The 12,188-nt window shown below is 42.7% G+C and overlaps 1 protein-coding gene across 1 annotated transcript in view; it reads left to right on the top strand.

Annotated features, from left to right (window-relative positions):
- The window catches only part of SGCD (sarcoglycan, delta (35kDa dystrophin-associated glycoprotein)), a gene marked incomplete at its 5' end in the record, with an annotated part of 75,050 nt that overhangs the window by 39,034 nt on the left and 23,828 nt on the right, over positions 1-12,188 (top strand). The window contains one exon of the mRNA XM_009333545.1: positions 2,400-2,472. Coding sequence (XP_009331820.1) covers positions 2,400-2,472 — 73 coding nt within the window. The remainder of the gene's footprint in view (positions 1-2,399; positions 2,473-12,188) is intronic.

The following is a 12,188-nucleotide window of genomic DNA, read 5'->3' as shown; positions in this document are numbered from 1 at the left end:
AAAGGAAGACAAGGAGAAGAAGGAAAGGAATAGCAGGCTTTTTTTACTTTCAGCCTTTCTGAATTGACTGCATTGGAGTCTTCGCTGGCTTTGTTTCCAAAGTTGCTTCCTGCATTGAAATTAAATAATGAAATCCTGGAAAACCCCAGGTCTTTTTAAATATGCTAAAGTTTCTCCTTATTCTGCAGCATTTCTGGTTACGTGCAGATCATTATTTTGGGCTTTGCATAACTTAAGTAGCTGACAGAGTGTGTAAAAATGAATTAAAATTACTAGCATAAAGTCACCATTTAAGCAATACAGGTGGAAAGGGTTTTATTATGTAGATATGTGCAGGCTGCGACTTTTGCTAAGTTTCATTGCAAAGCTAATAGCCAAGGCAATTGTGTGGGTAAGCAGAGACTTAAATCATTTGTAAACTGTTGAGAGAGGACAGATCTGATAATAATAACCTTCATGGCTGGCAAGTTACAGCTGCTTTTGACAACTTGTAATGATGAAGGCTTATAGTAAAGTTAAGAGCTATATATCTGTATTGTGTCATAGGATCAATTTCAATTCCCAAGTGTAAAGCTTCAAACTTTAGACTGCTTTTATCATCTTTGAGATTACTTCGTTTTTCTCTAGGTTAAAAAGGAGTGGGTTTTTTTTATAAATGTTAAGAGTGTTTATTTTCATTCTGAAAACACAGGTGTTTCTCACTTATAGCAGAAGTTACAGAAGGATGTTGTATGAACATGTTTTGCATCATCTTAGAACATTTTTTTATTCTATAGTGGTGACTTCCAGACTGCACATAGGTAACAATTATGATAGCTCGTGTTAAGAGAGTTCTCAAACAGTATATGTAAAAGGTCTCATCAGGATCTGTAGTTTGCACTAACAGCTTTATCAAAGAAAAACTTATGGAAAAAAAAAATGCCACTGGTGCTGTTTGCATGCTGACACTGAAATTGCTGTGATGAATACAGATAATGAATGACTAATTGTTCACAATGCATCTGAACACAAGACCACAGGTCTAGATTTAGGAATATAGGTCATATTTGCTCACCGGGTAGGTAGCTATATGTTAGAGAACATGAACATTAATTTCTAGTGCACTGCTGTGTGTAAGGCAGTAATACCCTTCTTAGCTGTGTTTCAATTGGAAGTTTCAAGGGGAGTGAGAAAGTGACATTCTGCAGCACAGAGCATCAGTGACAGCACTTGGGGACTCCTGTGCCCCAACAGAGTATTTTAAAAGTGGAATGAGTTCAGAAAAGAGCAATGAGAAGTCCAGAAAATCTGCTTCACAGTGAATGATTCAGAAAGCCATAACCTTTCAGAGAATAAAAGAGGCGGTTGGGGTGGTTGGGTCACCATCGGTAACTACCTACAGAAGATGGAGGGTCTGCTCACGCAGGGCCGATTGGCTGGCATGCGAGGGCACGAGAAGATTCAGTGGCTGAAAGCTGAAGTGAGACCAATTCAGATTAGATGCACATTTTTAAATCAGAACAATTAGCGGAAAGGCTTACCAGAGGATGGCATGGGCTGTCTTTGTCTTAAAATAATGAAACTGGGAGAGCACATCTTTCTAGAGAGACACAGCATGGCTCGGTCACAAATACGGACCCAATGCGGGGATGGCTGGGTGAGACAGCCCAACCTGGGCTATGCAGGTGGTCACATAAGAGGATTGCAGTGGCCTGAAACTTAGGAAAGCTGTTCATGTTGCCTAGCAGTTTACAGCTCATGATCTAAAAACACTCAACAAATGAGGATAGTGCTGCCTTCCCCACCGTCTCTAAGAGAAGGGGGAAATGAGCAGAAGTTAAATGACTTCTGGGTCACACATCAAACCAGTGGCCGGGCTGGGACTAGAGCAGAGCCTGCTGCCTGCTTGAACTGCATTTCGTCAGGTGGACACCTCCCTCCTTTTCCCCAGGCAGGAGCACAGCCTGACCTGAGAGACGTTTGCAGTGATTGACCCAAAATTTGGTTTTCTCCTTTGAGTATCCCTCAGAGCCCAGCAAAATAAATGATTTCATGACATGCATGAAATTATGCATGTTCATTAGTGAGGGATGTAGCTGGATTAGATGCCTGGTTACCAAGGGGGTATCTTTTCCAAGCTCCCTGCGTCAGTTGGGTCGGCAAACACTTCCTACAGTCAGGGCGCAAGCAGCTGCTTTTACAGCCAGAAGTGCAGTTTCCAGGCAAATCCCAGTTGTAATCAAGGCAACCAGTTTCAGATGATCAAGGTCTGGCTTTTCCTGGGGACAGAAGGGATGTGTGCAAGAGATAAATGGGGTCAGGCGACGGGTTAAATTGCACCTAGATATGATTTGACAATCACTCCCGATAACAGCTTATAATGTTTACAATTTGTCTTCTGTTTTGTTTTGTGATTTCAGGAGCAGAAGGCACAGTGTTCCCTAAATCTATAGAAACTCCCAATGTCAGGGCAGACCCCTTCAAGGAACTAAGGTAAACTTTGGAATATGGTTTAACGGTAACTCAGTGGCGCCTTGTTGGAGTTGTGCGTACTGCTGGGCATCGTTTCTGCTTTTGCATAAGAGCTTGGGGGTTCGCTTTGGAAGGCATCACCGAGGGGATGCCATGGAAGAGAAGGGACCTGCCGTGTTTGCATGTAATATGACCGAGCTAAAGGCTCGGTCATGAGAGCATAGTTTCTCCTCTGTAACATGCTCTGCTTACCCTGGGCTCAGCCTTTGGAAAGAAATAGGGAAATCTTTTCCTGGTTGTGCAGGCAGGTACTCGAGTCTGTGCTGAATTACAGGGAGTAGCAGCAGGAAGGATAAAGCTCTACAGCATTATCTGTCTTGCAGAAATGCAAACCCTCCCTGACATACACAGGGTCTAGCTGTGCATGCATGTAACTCCTGACACTTGCAGAGATGCCTCTTGCTGACAGCAGTGTATCAGGAGGGAATAAACAGCACATCTCCTGAGAACCAGCTTTGCCCTCGAGCTAATGCTGACCATTATATTTATTTTATATTTAAAAAAAAAAAAAAGTGTGGCACTACAGGTTAGTTTGGATGACTAGTCTCTGAAAAGAGACTAATCATATGGCCCAATTAATTATTGACTGAATCTCCTGATAACTTCTGACCAAGAGGGCTGTGGGGGTTTGCCATCAATGCTCTAATTATCCTTCCTTAGAAAAAGAGAGAGAGGGAAAAGGTGAAAAAATCTCCAGGACATCTTGTCCTTAGGTCTTGGGTCGAAAACTCTCCTTTCCTGTAAACTGCTGGGGATGAAGCAATCTTCAGACAGCTGAAGTTGTCCAGGAGCGCTGCAGATTTACGGTGGATGCACCAAGATGGGAGAGGACCTCTCATTAACTCTCTCTGCTCTGATACCAGGGATAGTTACGGCCTAGCTAGATCACCGTGGAAGATGAAGAATATCCTGGCTGCCTTCCCTTGGGTCTATTGCTATCTTTCAGTTTCTCTCTGGAAACACTCTAGTTGTTCCCATTTTGCACTATGGGGATCATATGTCAGACAGGAAGTGCAGTGGTGGTGTGATTCAGTTTGTTATGAAAGTTTGTTCTCTTTCTCCATGCAGTGACTTTAACCCTGCCTTGTGGTTTTCCCAGTCTTGGTATACTTCCTTTAAAAAAAGAGGAAACGGTCTTTGCTCAGCCCGACATGCAACTGCCAGGGCAGCTCCAGGGTCTGCTGTGGAGGAAGGAGCTCCAGGAGGGCAGGGTGTGGCGGTGCAGAGCACATGTACCCTCCGTTTCTCCAGGCCGAGCAAGCAAACAAAGCAGTCAGCGGGTGGGTGGATTTGTAGGTGAGGTTCAGGTGACAAAGACTTTCTGGCACAGCCCATGTTTGCTGAAATTTTCACCAAAAAATATAAAAGCAAGATCGTGGTTAAAATATCCAATAGCATCTAAGTAACTTACAAACCAGGTCCCATTTTCATTAGTGCAAAAGAGATGCAAGATTTAGATCCAAGTTTGTGGTTACTTAGGACTTTTCTAAACATGAGAGGGGAATTTAATCCAAATAAGTGTAGGGTGTCATATTACAGGGGTCAAATGTGAATTAAAATGGCCTTAATCTGATTGAGTATGCTTCTGTTCCAAAGAGAATTAAGCTAAATGAAATTGAAATAAATTAATGGCAGTATCCATTGGCGAGGGGTTGATTCAGTATATTTGATCTGCTTTAAATTCAAGTTGTTATTTCACTTCTTTTATGTAGAAAGCTGTTAGATAACTGACTTCCTTTGAAATTAGTGGACTGGCTAAAAAAATCCTTCAAAAATCTGGTGGGGTTTTTTTCTTTTTCTTTTTTTTTTAAGGGAAAACCATTGAATAGGATTTACTTTGGAAAAAAAATGTCCCACAGGGTCCTAAAACATTTTGTGTGCTTCTGAAAATTTCATTTTGGCAAAAATAAATGTTTTTTCCACCACCCTGAGAAGAAAAGAGCCAATGGTAGTACTGTGTAGAAAAAGCAAAGTTTCCCAAGAGCAAATGCTCTATTCCTCCTCAAACCGAGAACCATCCATCTCTCTCTCGACATGTTGGAGCACAGGCTGCTTCTTCGGTAAAATGGTGCCTTTTGGGTGCAGTACAGAGTTAATAGAGAAAATAACCTTACTCGGGGGGGACGTTTTTTGGTACCTTCCTATTTTGATAGCAGAGTGTGTGCATAAGGTGTCCTTTTGGCCTATTTAAAAAGGTGCTGCAGTGAAATGGGACTGAATGAGATGGCAGCCTATGGGTCCCGAGCTGTCATACATCGCTAGGAAAGCAGCATTGTAAACATGCACTCAGTAGCTGGCTTGACTCTAAAAGACCTTTTTCTCTAATAAACAGTGCAAACTTTCTTTCTTCCTTAGGCTGAAGTTCTCAGGGTGGGAAAGCGCACATTCAGCTATTGCAGGCTGTCACCAGGCGCCACCAACCTCCATCGCTCTTCCTAGACCAAATAGTTATGATTAGTTACCTGATTTATCCATTTGCTCTTTTCAGTACCATACTGACTCCCACTTTTTCGTTAGGAGACTTCAAAATAAGGTGACAGCGACTGTCACTATCGGAAAGAGAGAAGACCAACTGCTCCTGTCACCACTGGGAGTCAGACCATCTGTATGTCTTCTTTCCCTTCCTCCTCTCCTTAAGACAGACTGATTTCCCTGGCAAGATAGGCAGTATGCCATTGTGCCAGTCATCTCTGTTTCTTTCCTTCTTTTCCTCCCATCTCCCAAAGGCCTTCAGTCATGCCTATGTGTCACGAAGACTGACTCGCTCCAAGCAACAGCACACATGTTCTCAACAGACTTTCTGTCCCCGTTTAGCTGATGAACGGTCTTCAGTTCATATAGCCTAATTCATTTATTAATAACTGGCCGCTCTACGAGGTGGTCACCATCCTGGAGAATAGACAGGGTGTGGTCCTCTTTTCTGAGTGCCCTTTTTAAAACACTTTCGTTTGTAATGGTTTAGATGGAGAAAATTCAGGTGGCAATATATGTGTAGCTTTTTCCTTACATGCTAAGCCCATCACAAGGCTGTAAGAATTGGTTTGGTGCTTGTTTGAACCAGGTCTGGACTTTGCTGCTGAGTCTTCTGAGGGGATGCTCTCCCGTGCTGCAGACAGACTCGTGTCCTAAAACAATCCTATTCAGTATCAGTTGTAGTAGGAATGCCAGAGCTCATAAATGTCTTGTTTAGTGCAGGGTGGTATTAACGGTTCATGTTTCCTATTTGGGATCTAGAATATTCTTTAATAACAATCTAAGAATTAGAGCTGGTTGAAAAACTATTTGATACACTTCTGTGAACATTTCCATGTTTTTACTTATTTAAAGTAATTTTAGACTCTTGAAGGTTTTGGTAGTTGTTCATTGGGTTCTAAACTGGTCAAAAACAGTAAAAAGGAAAGCAAACAAATTCAAATTATTTTCAAATTCTTGGAATGTTTAACATTGCCATTCAATATCATCCTAAAATAGTTTAGGGGGAGGGCTTGGGAAATTTGTTTGGACATTGAAATATTTGTACTCATCTGCATTGACTCTTTTTAATGCAGGTTGGTGTCTTTGACATATGGTAATGCGATTGCCTATGTATAAAAGTTGAATTCAAGATGACCTTTTCTCACTGGTTTGTTTTAGTAGCAGCCAGGTAACTTGGTAAGAGCCTGTCTTGAGAGCCTCTCCTTGACACTGGCAGGAATCGTCTGCCTTCCTCAATTTATCTTCTTCCAAAACGCAAATATATGCCAAGGAGGCTAACAAGGTCAGCACTTTCATTGCCACTGACATACCCTCCAAGGCGAGGGGTAAGGGCTAGACTAGCCAACGAGTAAGGAAGAAGGAAAATAATTTAGGGGGAGGGGATTAAAAAGTGGGTGATCCAATATAAGAAAAATTATCAGGAGGATATTGTTAAACTGCTATGTGCTGGAAGCTGGGAGGGTGTACGCTGGATGGGTGCTGTGTCTTAGTATCCATCCTGGGCTCCTGGTGGGAGCAGGTCCCTGGGCGCGGAACTAGCGTAGGTGCCTCCCTGACGGCCAGGTCATGCTGGGCAGAGGCACCTGGAGTGAAGAAACCTGGTTTAGGGCATTTCTGTTCCCAGAGTTAAATAAAAAGAAATCAGACAGCATGAAATTCACTCCATGAGGGGCAAGCACACACCTGGAATTCATCCACAATTATTGTAGGTTAAAAATGCAGTAAACCGCTCATCCAAGGCCAGGAAACCAAGGGATGACTGTTTTTCCTGTAATGCACAACTATAGTTAAGGGAGAATTAATCCCTTGGGCTTGAAGGGGTAATTTTTGACCGTAGTTAGTTATGAAGCACTGAAAGTACCAAATGGCAGATGAAATGTACTTGCAGCTTGATTTTATTAGTGCAATTCTACCTTACCATGTACAGTACCGAACTATCCAAATAGTCCAAGTGAGACCTATTGTAACAAAAAGCAATTTAAATACAGTGCTCAGCTAATGTAACAATACTCGTTTTGCAAAACAATAATTCTTACCAAATTAAGGTTTCTTTCAGCTGTGTTTCACAAGGCAGCAGAGACATTTTCAATGAGTATGAACACAAATAATGTTTCTGTCTAAAACCCATTACATTAATAAAGATTAAGAGAACAAAAATTAGAGGAAATGCAAAAAATGAATGGTATGAAAGAGGAAGTAATTGGTGGGAAGTGGAAGTCATTTATAAAGACTAGTGTGTGATACTGAAATTCTGTTTAGTTTACAGCAAACACTTGGGGTTTCCTGGGAGGTTTCAGCAAGGGAAAAATGGTCAATGTAGTGTCGTATCTAGCTGGTGTTACTTTCCGATTGATTTACCAGAAAGGATGCCATTCTTTTCTCTGTTATACCAGTGCAATCCCGATAATTTTGGTAGTCCTACCAGCTTAAAAGACAACAGACTTTTACCTTGGGATGAGCTTTACTTTCCACATTGTAACAAATATAACTATTTTCATATGACACAGATGGGTTGTATTTATACGACTATCTCCACTAAAGCCAACACATACCTATTAGCGTACAACTAAAACGAGAGAACAGGTTCCTGGTTTCTAAACTTCAAGCTAATTTAAGTGGACTCTGATGAGTTTCTTTTGAATGGCAGAGGTCCTCATCACTCTCCCTTTTCTAATCTAGGAGACCACATCTGATCTAACAATTTTCCCGTGACAGCTAAGGCTTCCTGAAATGCTTGCTGTTAGATGAGACTTTCTCAGAGCAGAATTTGCGCTGATTTCAAAGCCATGGCCACTTTGCTTTAGCCTTTCCTCCTGTTGACATCCCTTCAAAGCTGCTGCCTGTTCATCTATTATAGAAGACAAGCCACAGCCCTCACAAATCAAAGATAGTCTTTCCATAGGCTTCTTGTGGGCAGTGTATTAAGATCTCTTTATACCATTGGATATAAGGCTTGGAGTTAAGGAGGCAGTTGATCGCTGGGGCTTTCCGTCTGTTAAAGTATTTCTATTGTAAAGAAGAGGAGAGGGGAGTTGCTGTTCCCTTTTTTTACCCTACCAAATCTTCTTCTAACGGCCTTTACCTCTTTCACACCCAGCACCAGAAAGAGGGGATTTAGCTCTTGGTGTCCTTTCCTTCCCTGTTTTTAGCAGGTGAAGCCTAGATATGGATCAAATGCTCAGGAAGCACATGCCTGGGAAATGGCAGAGGCATTGACAGAGCTTTGCTGACTTATCCCGGCTGGATAAATCACGGCCCTGCCCTGTTCACAGTGCTGCTAATAGGATCTGTCCATAGACAAGCAGATCCTCTTCAAAGAGGGCTAATGGACAGTGAAAGCAGGCTTGACAGGAAGGGGAGCTTGGCATGAAGGTGTTTCAAACACAGTATATTGCTGAAGTAAAAAATGAGGTAAGCTCAAGCTAGGGAAAAAAGAAAAAGCAGTTGGAATTTGTGGCTGAGCAGCCTGCAGTGGGGTGCATGGCTCTTCCCAGATGCACTCGTGTCCCCTGTGCTGCAGGAACGTGTGGGTGCGAGAGCGTGCATATTCCACCAGAGCTACGTGGCACTTCAAGTGAAAACAGAGGAGTGGGAACAGGGAGGTAAGGAGGCAGATTTCTAAATGAAATTACTCCCAAATGGCATAGCCTATGGGACAGAGAGCAGTGGAAATATCCCTCTCATTTGGTGGTTGGTGGGAGGATACACAAGACTCCTCTTCTTCTGCATATAATTAAGCAGCATAATCACAACTGGAGCAATGGTTCCAGACAGAGACCAGTTTAACTTTTCCTGGGCCCTGAATAAAATACAACAGCCTGGTTCATTATTCTCTTTCTGCATTTATTCTGTAGGGATTTCCTAATGCAAACAAAGCCTTTTTCTGGGAGATATTAATCATCAATCCTGACTGTTATCTCAGATTGAATATCTTTCTTGTATACAAGATCTGTATCCTGTCTAGGTGTGTTGCGCCCAGGATTGTCATTAGCTTTCAACAGCAGAATGTTGCTTGCTCCATAATCAGAGCATTCATCTAACCTTCGAGTGCCATTCACAAAGGTGTACAAGCCAGAAGTCCTCTGGGACTTGAGAGAAACCCTATCGGTGTGACCAATCTGTTCAGTCAGACATGCACGTATATGCATTTGAGTAACAAAAATGTGAACTTTTTTTGCTTTTTTTTAACTCTCTGTGCAGCACACCGCTAACCTTGAGTAGAAAATAGATGCTAATAAATGCAAGGTCTTAAAAATGTGAATTATAGCCATTTCACACTCCATGGCAGACTCACACTGGTGAAATGGCTTAATACTTAATTACAATGCTTGTCCTTCTCTCAAGTGCAGATTACATTCCTCAGATAGATTTTGAAATGACATCTGTGGAAATAAGTTGCGAAACTAATTAGTTATTCATATAATACAGAATATTGACTATGCACTGATTAAAAGGATGTGGTGACACATCTAACATGATGTATCTGTCTAGTAGGTTAGTCTGCTGCCTGAGGTGGTATTTTTTTGAAGGTGTTGCAAAAAATGATGAAAATACCCTTTAGCCTCTAGAATGCAGATGTTTATAGAAAATGTTGCCTTTTGTTTACATTTTGATAATGATTAAGGGGGGCTACCATGTTCTGGAGTGGCATACCTTACTGCTTGTGCCTGGTCTGCAGGCTCTAAGGGCCAGTTTTGGGGTGTCAACTGTAGTAGGATTTGCAGGTTATTGACTAACTGCAGCCATAAGCGTCCTAAAAGCATCATCATTAGACAACTACCCAGAGAGGAGGGCAGGCAAACCAGCATTTGTTTCAGTGCAAGTCAGGCAACATGTTCGCCTTGCAGCAGAGTCTGGCTAGTGCTGCTGTTATGTAGGGTAGTTGGGAGATGCTGCACCATGAATCAGTTGGTGTGCTGCTCTGGGATGCAGCATTTGTAATGCTCTGTGAGAGGCTCAAAAACTATTGTTTTATCATAACATTTGTACTTGAGATAGAGCTATTTGTAGCAAGGATATTGAGCATGAAATACAGAAGTAAATAGAAAGGTGGCAATGAAAACACCTTACCCACCTATCACTGTGATCCCAATCCTTTGCTATACTGTGATATTTAGGATGTAATCATGTTCAAAATGACTGAATGCCTCAGAAGAGAAGGAGAGTTTCCTTTGAACACTGTTCTTATCTTAAAGAAATGAGAGAAATGTAATCCACTGAGCACCATCTTTACTTTTGGGTAGAAAAATACATGGTTTTCTTTAATATTTCTCTCTATCCCTTTATACTTCTCTCCAGCTGTGTATCTTGCATTTCTAAAATCCAAAATGAAGAGCAAAACAGGCAAAATAAAAATCTTTGCCTTACTCGGCACTCGGTACCTGCTTTTAAGGAAGGACTATCTCCCCACTGAGACTTCGCACACGAGCCTGGGAGCCCTCCGGCAAACAGAGCTCCCCGCACCCGCAGCTGTGCAGAGCCCAGCATGGGAACTGTCGCTGGGGTTTTGCCTGCTGAAGAGCAGCAGCCAATGAACCAACTTCCTTAAAACTGAGCGTTTAACACGGACTTCTCATTAACCTGGTACAAAATAGGGAAGGACGGTTGAGACGCTTTCCTGCCCAAGTGAGGAGTTCCTCAGGGTTTTGTTTCCTACTGCCGTCTGCTGATGCCGGAGGGTTTGGCTGTATGAAGGCAATAATACTTATTATTTAGTGTGAGTGAGGTACTTCGAGCTATAGAAGTCCACTGTGTTTAAAAAGGACACATTTACAAATACACTAATTGTACTTCGGACTGTAGTCAGGAATCAATAGCTGTTGCATAGCCCTATTAAAGAGAGGAGAAAAATGTGTCCATAACTATAATGGGATCCTTTCTTTTGAAAGCAGTATTTTGTATACTTATTAAGAGAAATCCTAAACATTCACTGTGCCTACAGAATTATTCTGAATTTATGTTTCATGTGGAATACGGTTGTTTTCTCTAGGCCAAACAGGAGTAGCTATGTCATTTCCTCATGACTTGAATTGATTTTATCTTTTTAATGTGCAGTGGCTGCGCTGCTCTACTCCTCATGTGTATTTTGCACTATGGATTTATCCCGTGGGTTATTGTGGCACCTCTGGCTGTTTTGAATAGTAATAATTTCCAACCGAATAGCGCTGCTGAGTTCATACTAGAGGAATGTCACTCCGTGCTCTTGAATGGTGTTTGGACTCGGTGCTGCCTCTCGGCGTGGAGGCAGCATATGGCTAATGAGAACCCCTTTCTAAATATGACTTGGCAGTCAAACCTGTGTCCCTCTTTGGGCACCCCTGCACAACCCATAGTTGCCTCCCTGGTCTCTTCTTCATCTCAAAGGATAATAATACATTATTAGTGTGTGAGCATTAGCTGCGTGCTGCCATGCGCTTTCTGGGCTCAGCAAAAAGTTGGCTCAGCAACGTTGGACTGGAGGTGGTCGATGACCCATCTTGCACCTTTTGCACGCTCATGTCCCATGAAGGGATGAAATGGAAATGCAGAAGCTACTTGAGCCGGCAGCGCAGGCAGAAGCTGGCAGGTGGTTCCTCTTTCTCTTCTCCATCTTAGTAAAGTTGAGAGCCTGTGGACTTTGCCGCCTCATTTCCAGATTCTGCTGACACTTCTGAAGCTGGCAGTCCCCTGCTCTGGTTCCCAGCTGAGTTGGCATTGGAGTGACTCACTGAAAAAGGCAGCATTTTTTTGAGGCCAAACCTGTGAAAGCACCATATTAAAGGTGGAGCATTGCCAGTTTGAAAGGCAAAGTGGCAGCTGCCATTTCATCCATCAGCAGAGGTGTCTGCTATAAATACATACCTCGTACATACACACGTCTTTGCTGGCAGGTAAAATAACACTGTGTTTCACTTCAGCTGCACAAGGACATTGTGTCCTTGGATAGAAGAAGCCAAACTTACAAGCATGTTGCACACGATGTCGTGTGGCTTCGGGGCCGTGCAGGAGATGAGGAAGCAGAAATGTGATTTCAACCCAGTAATAGCCAAAAAGCAGGTGAGTGGCTCCAAGAAAGCCTGAAAAAACACATTCAGAAATACAGCTCGGTTCTCTAGAGAAAAGGAGCAAATCTCCCAGGGGTGGGCAGTAGCTGCAGAAGGAGAGGAGCTTTCCCCCAGGTTAGGGTAACACGAACGGGTGTTGGGCTCTTGGGACCCTCCTGG

The sequence above is a fragment of the Pygoscelis adeliae genome, unplaced genomic scaffold, assembly GCF_000699105.1.
Source record: "Pygoscelis adeliae isolate BGI_AS28 unplaced genomic scaffold, ASM69910v1 Scaffold431, whole genome shotgun sequence".
In the NCBI taxonomy this organism is placed as follows: domain Eukaryota; kingdom Metazoa; phylum Chordata; class Aves; order Sphenisciformes; family Spheniscidae; genus Pygoscelis; species Pygoscelis adeliae.
Note: the sequence above shows the minus strand (reverse complement) of the source record. Positions and strands in the feature narration are given on the sequence as shown.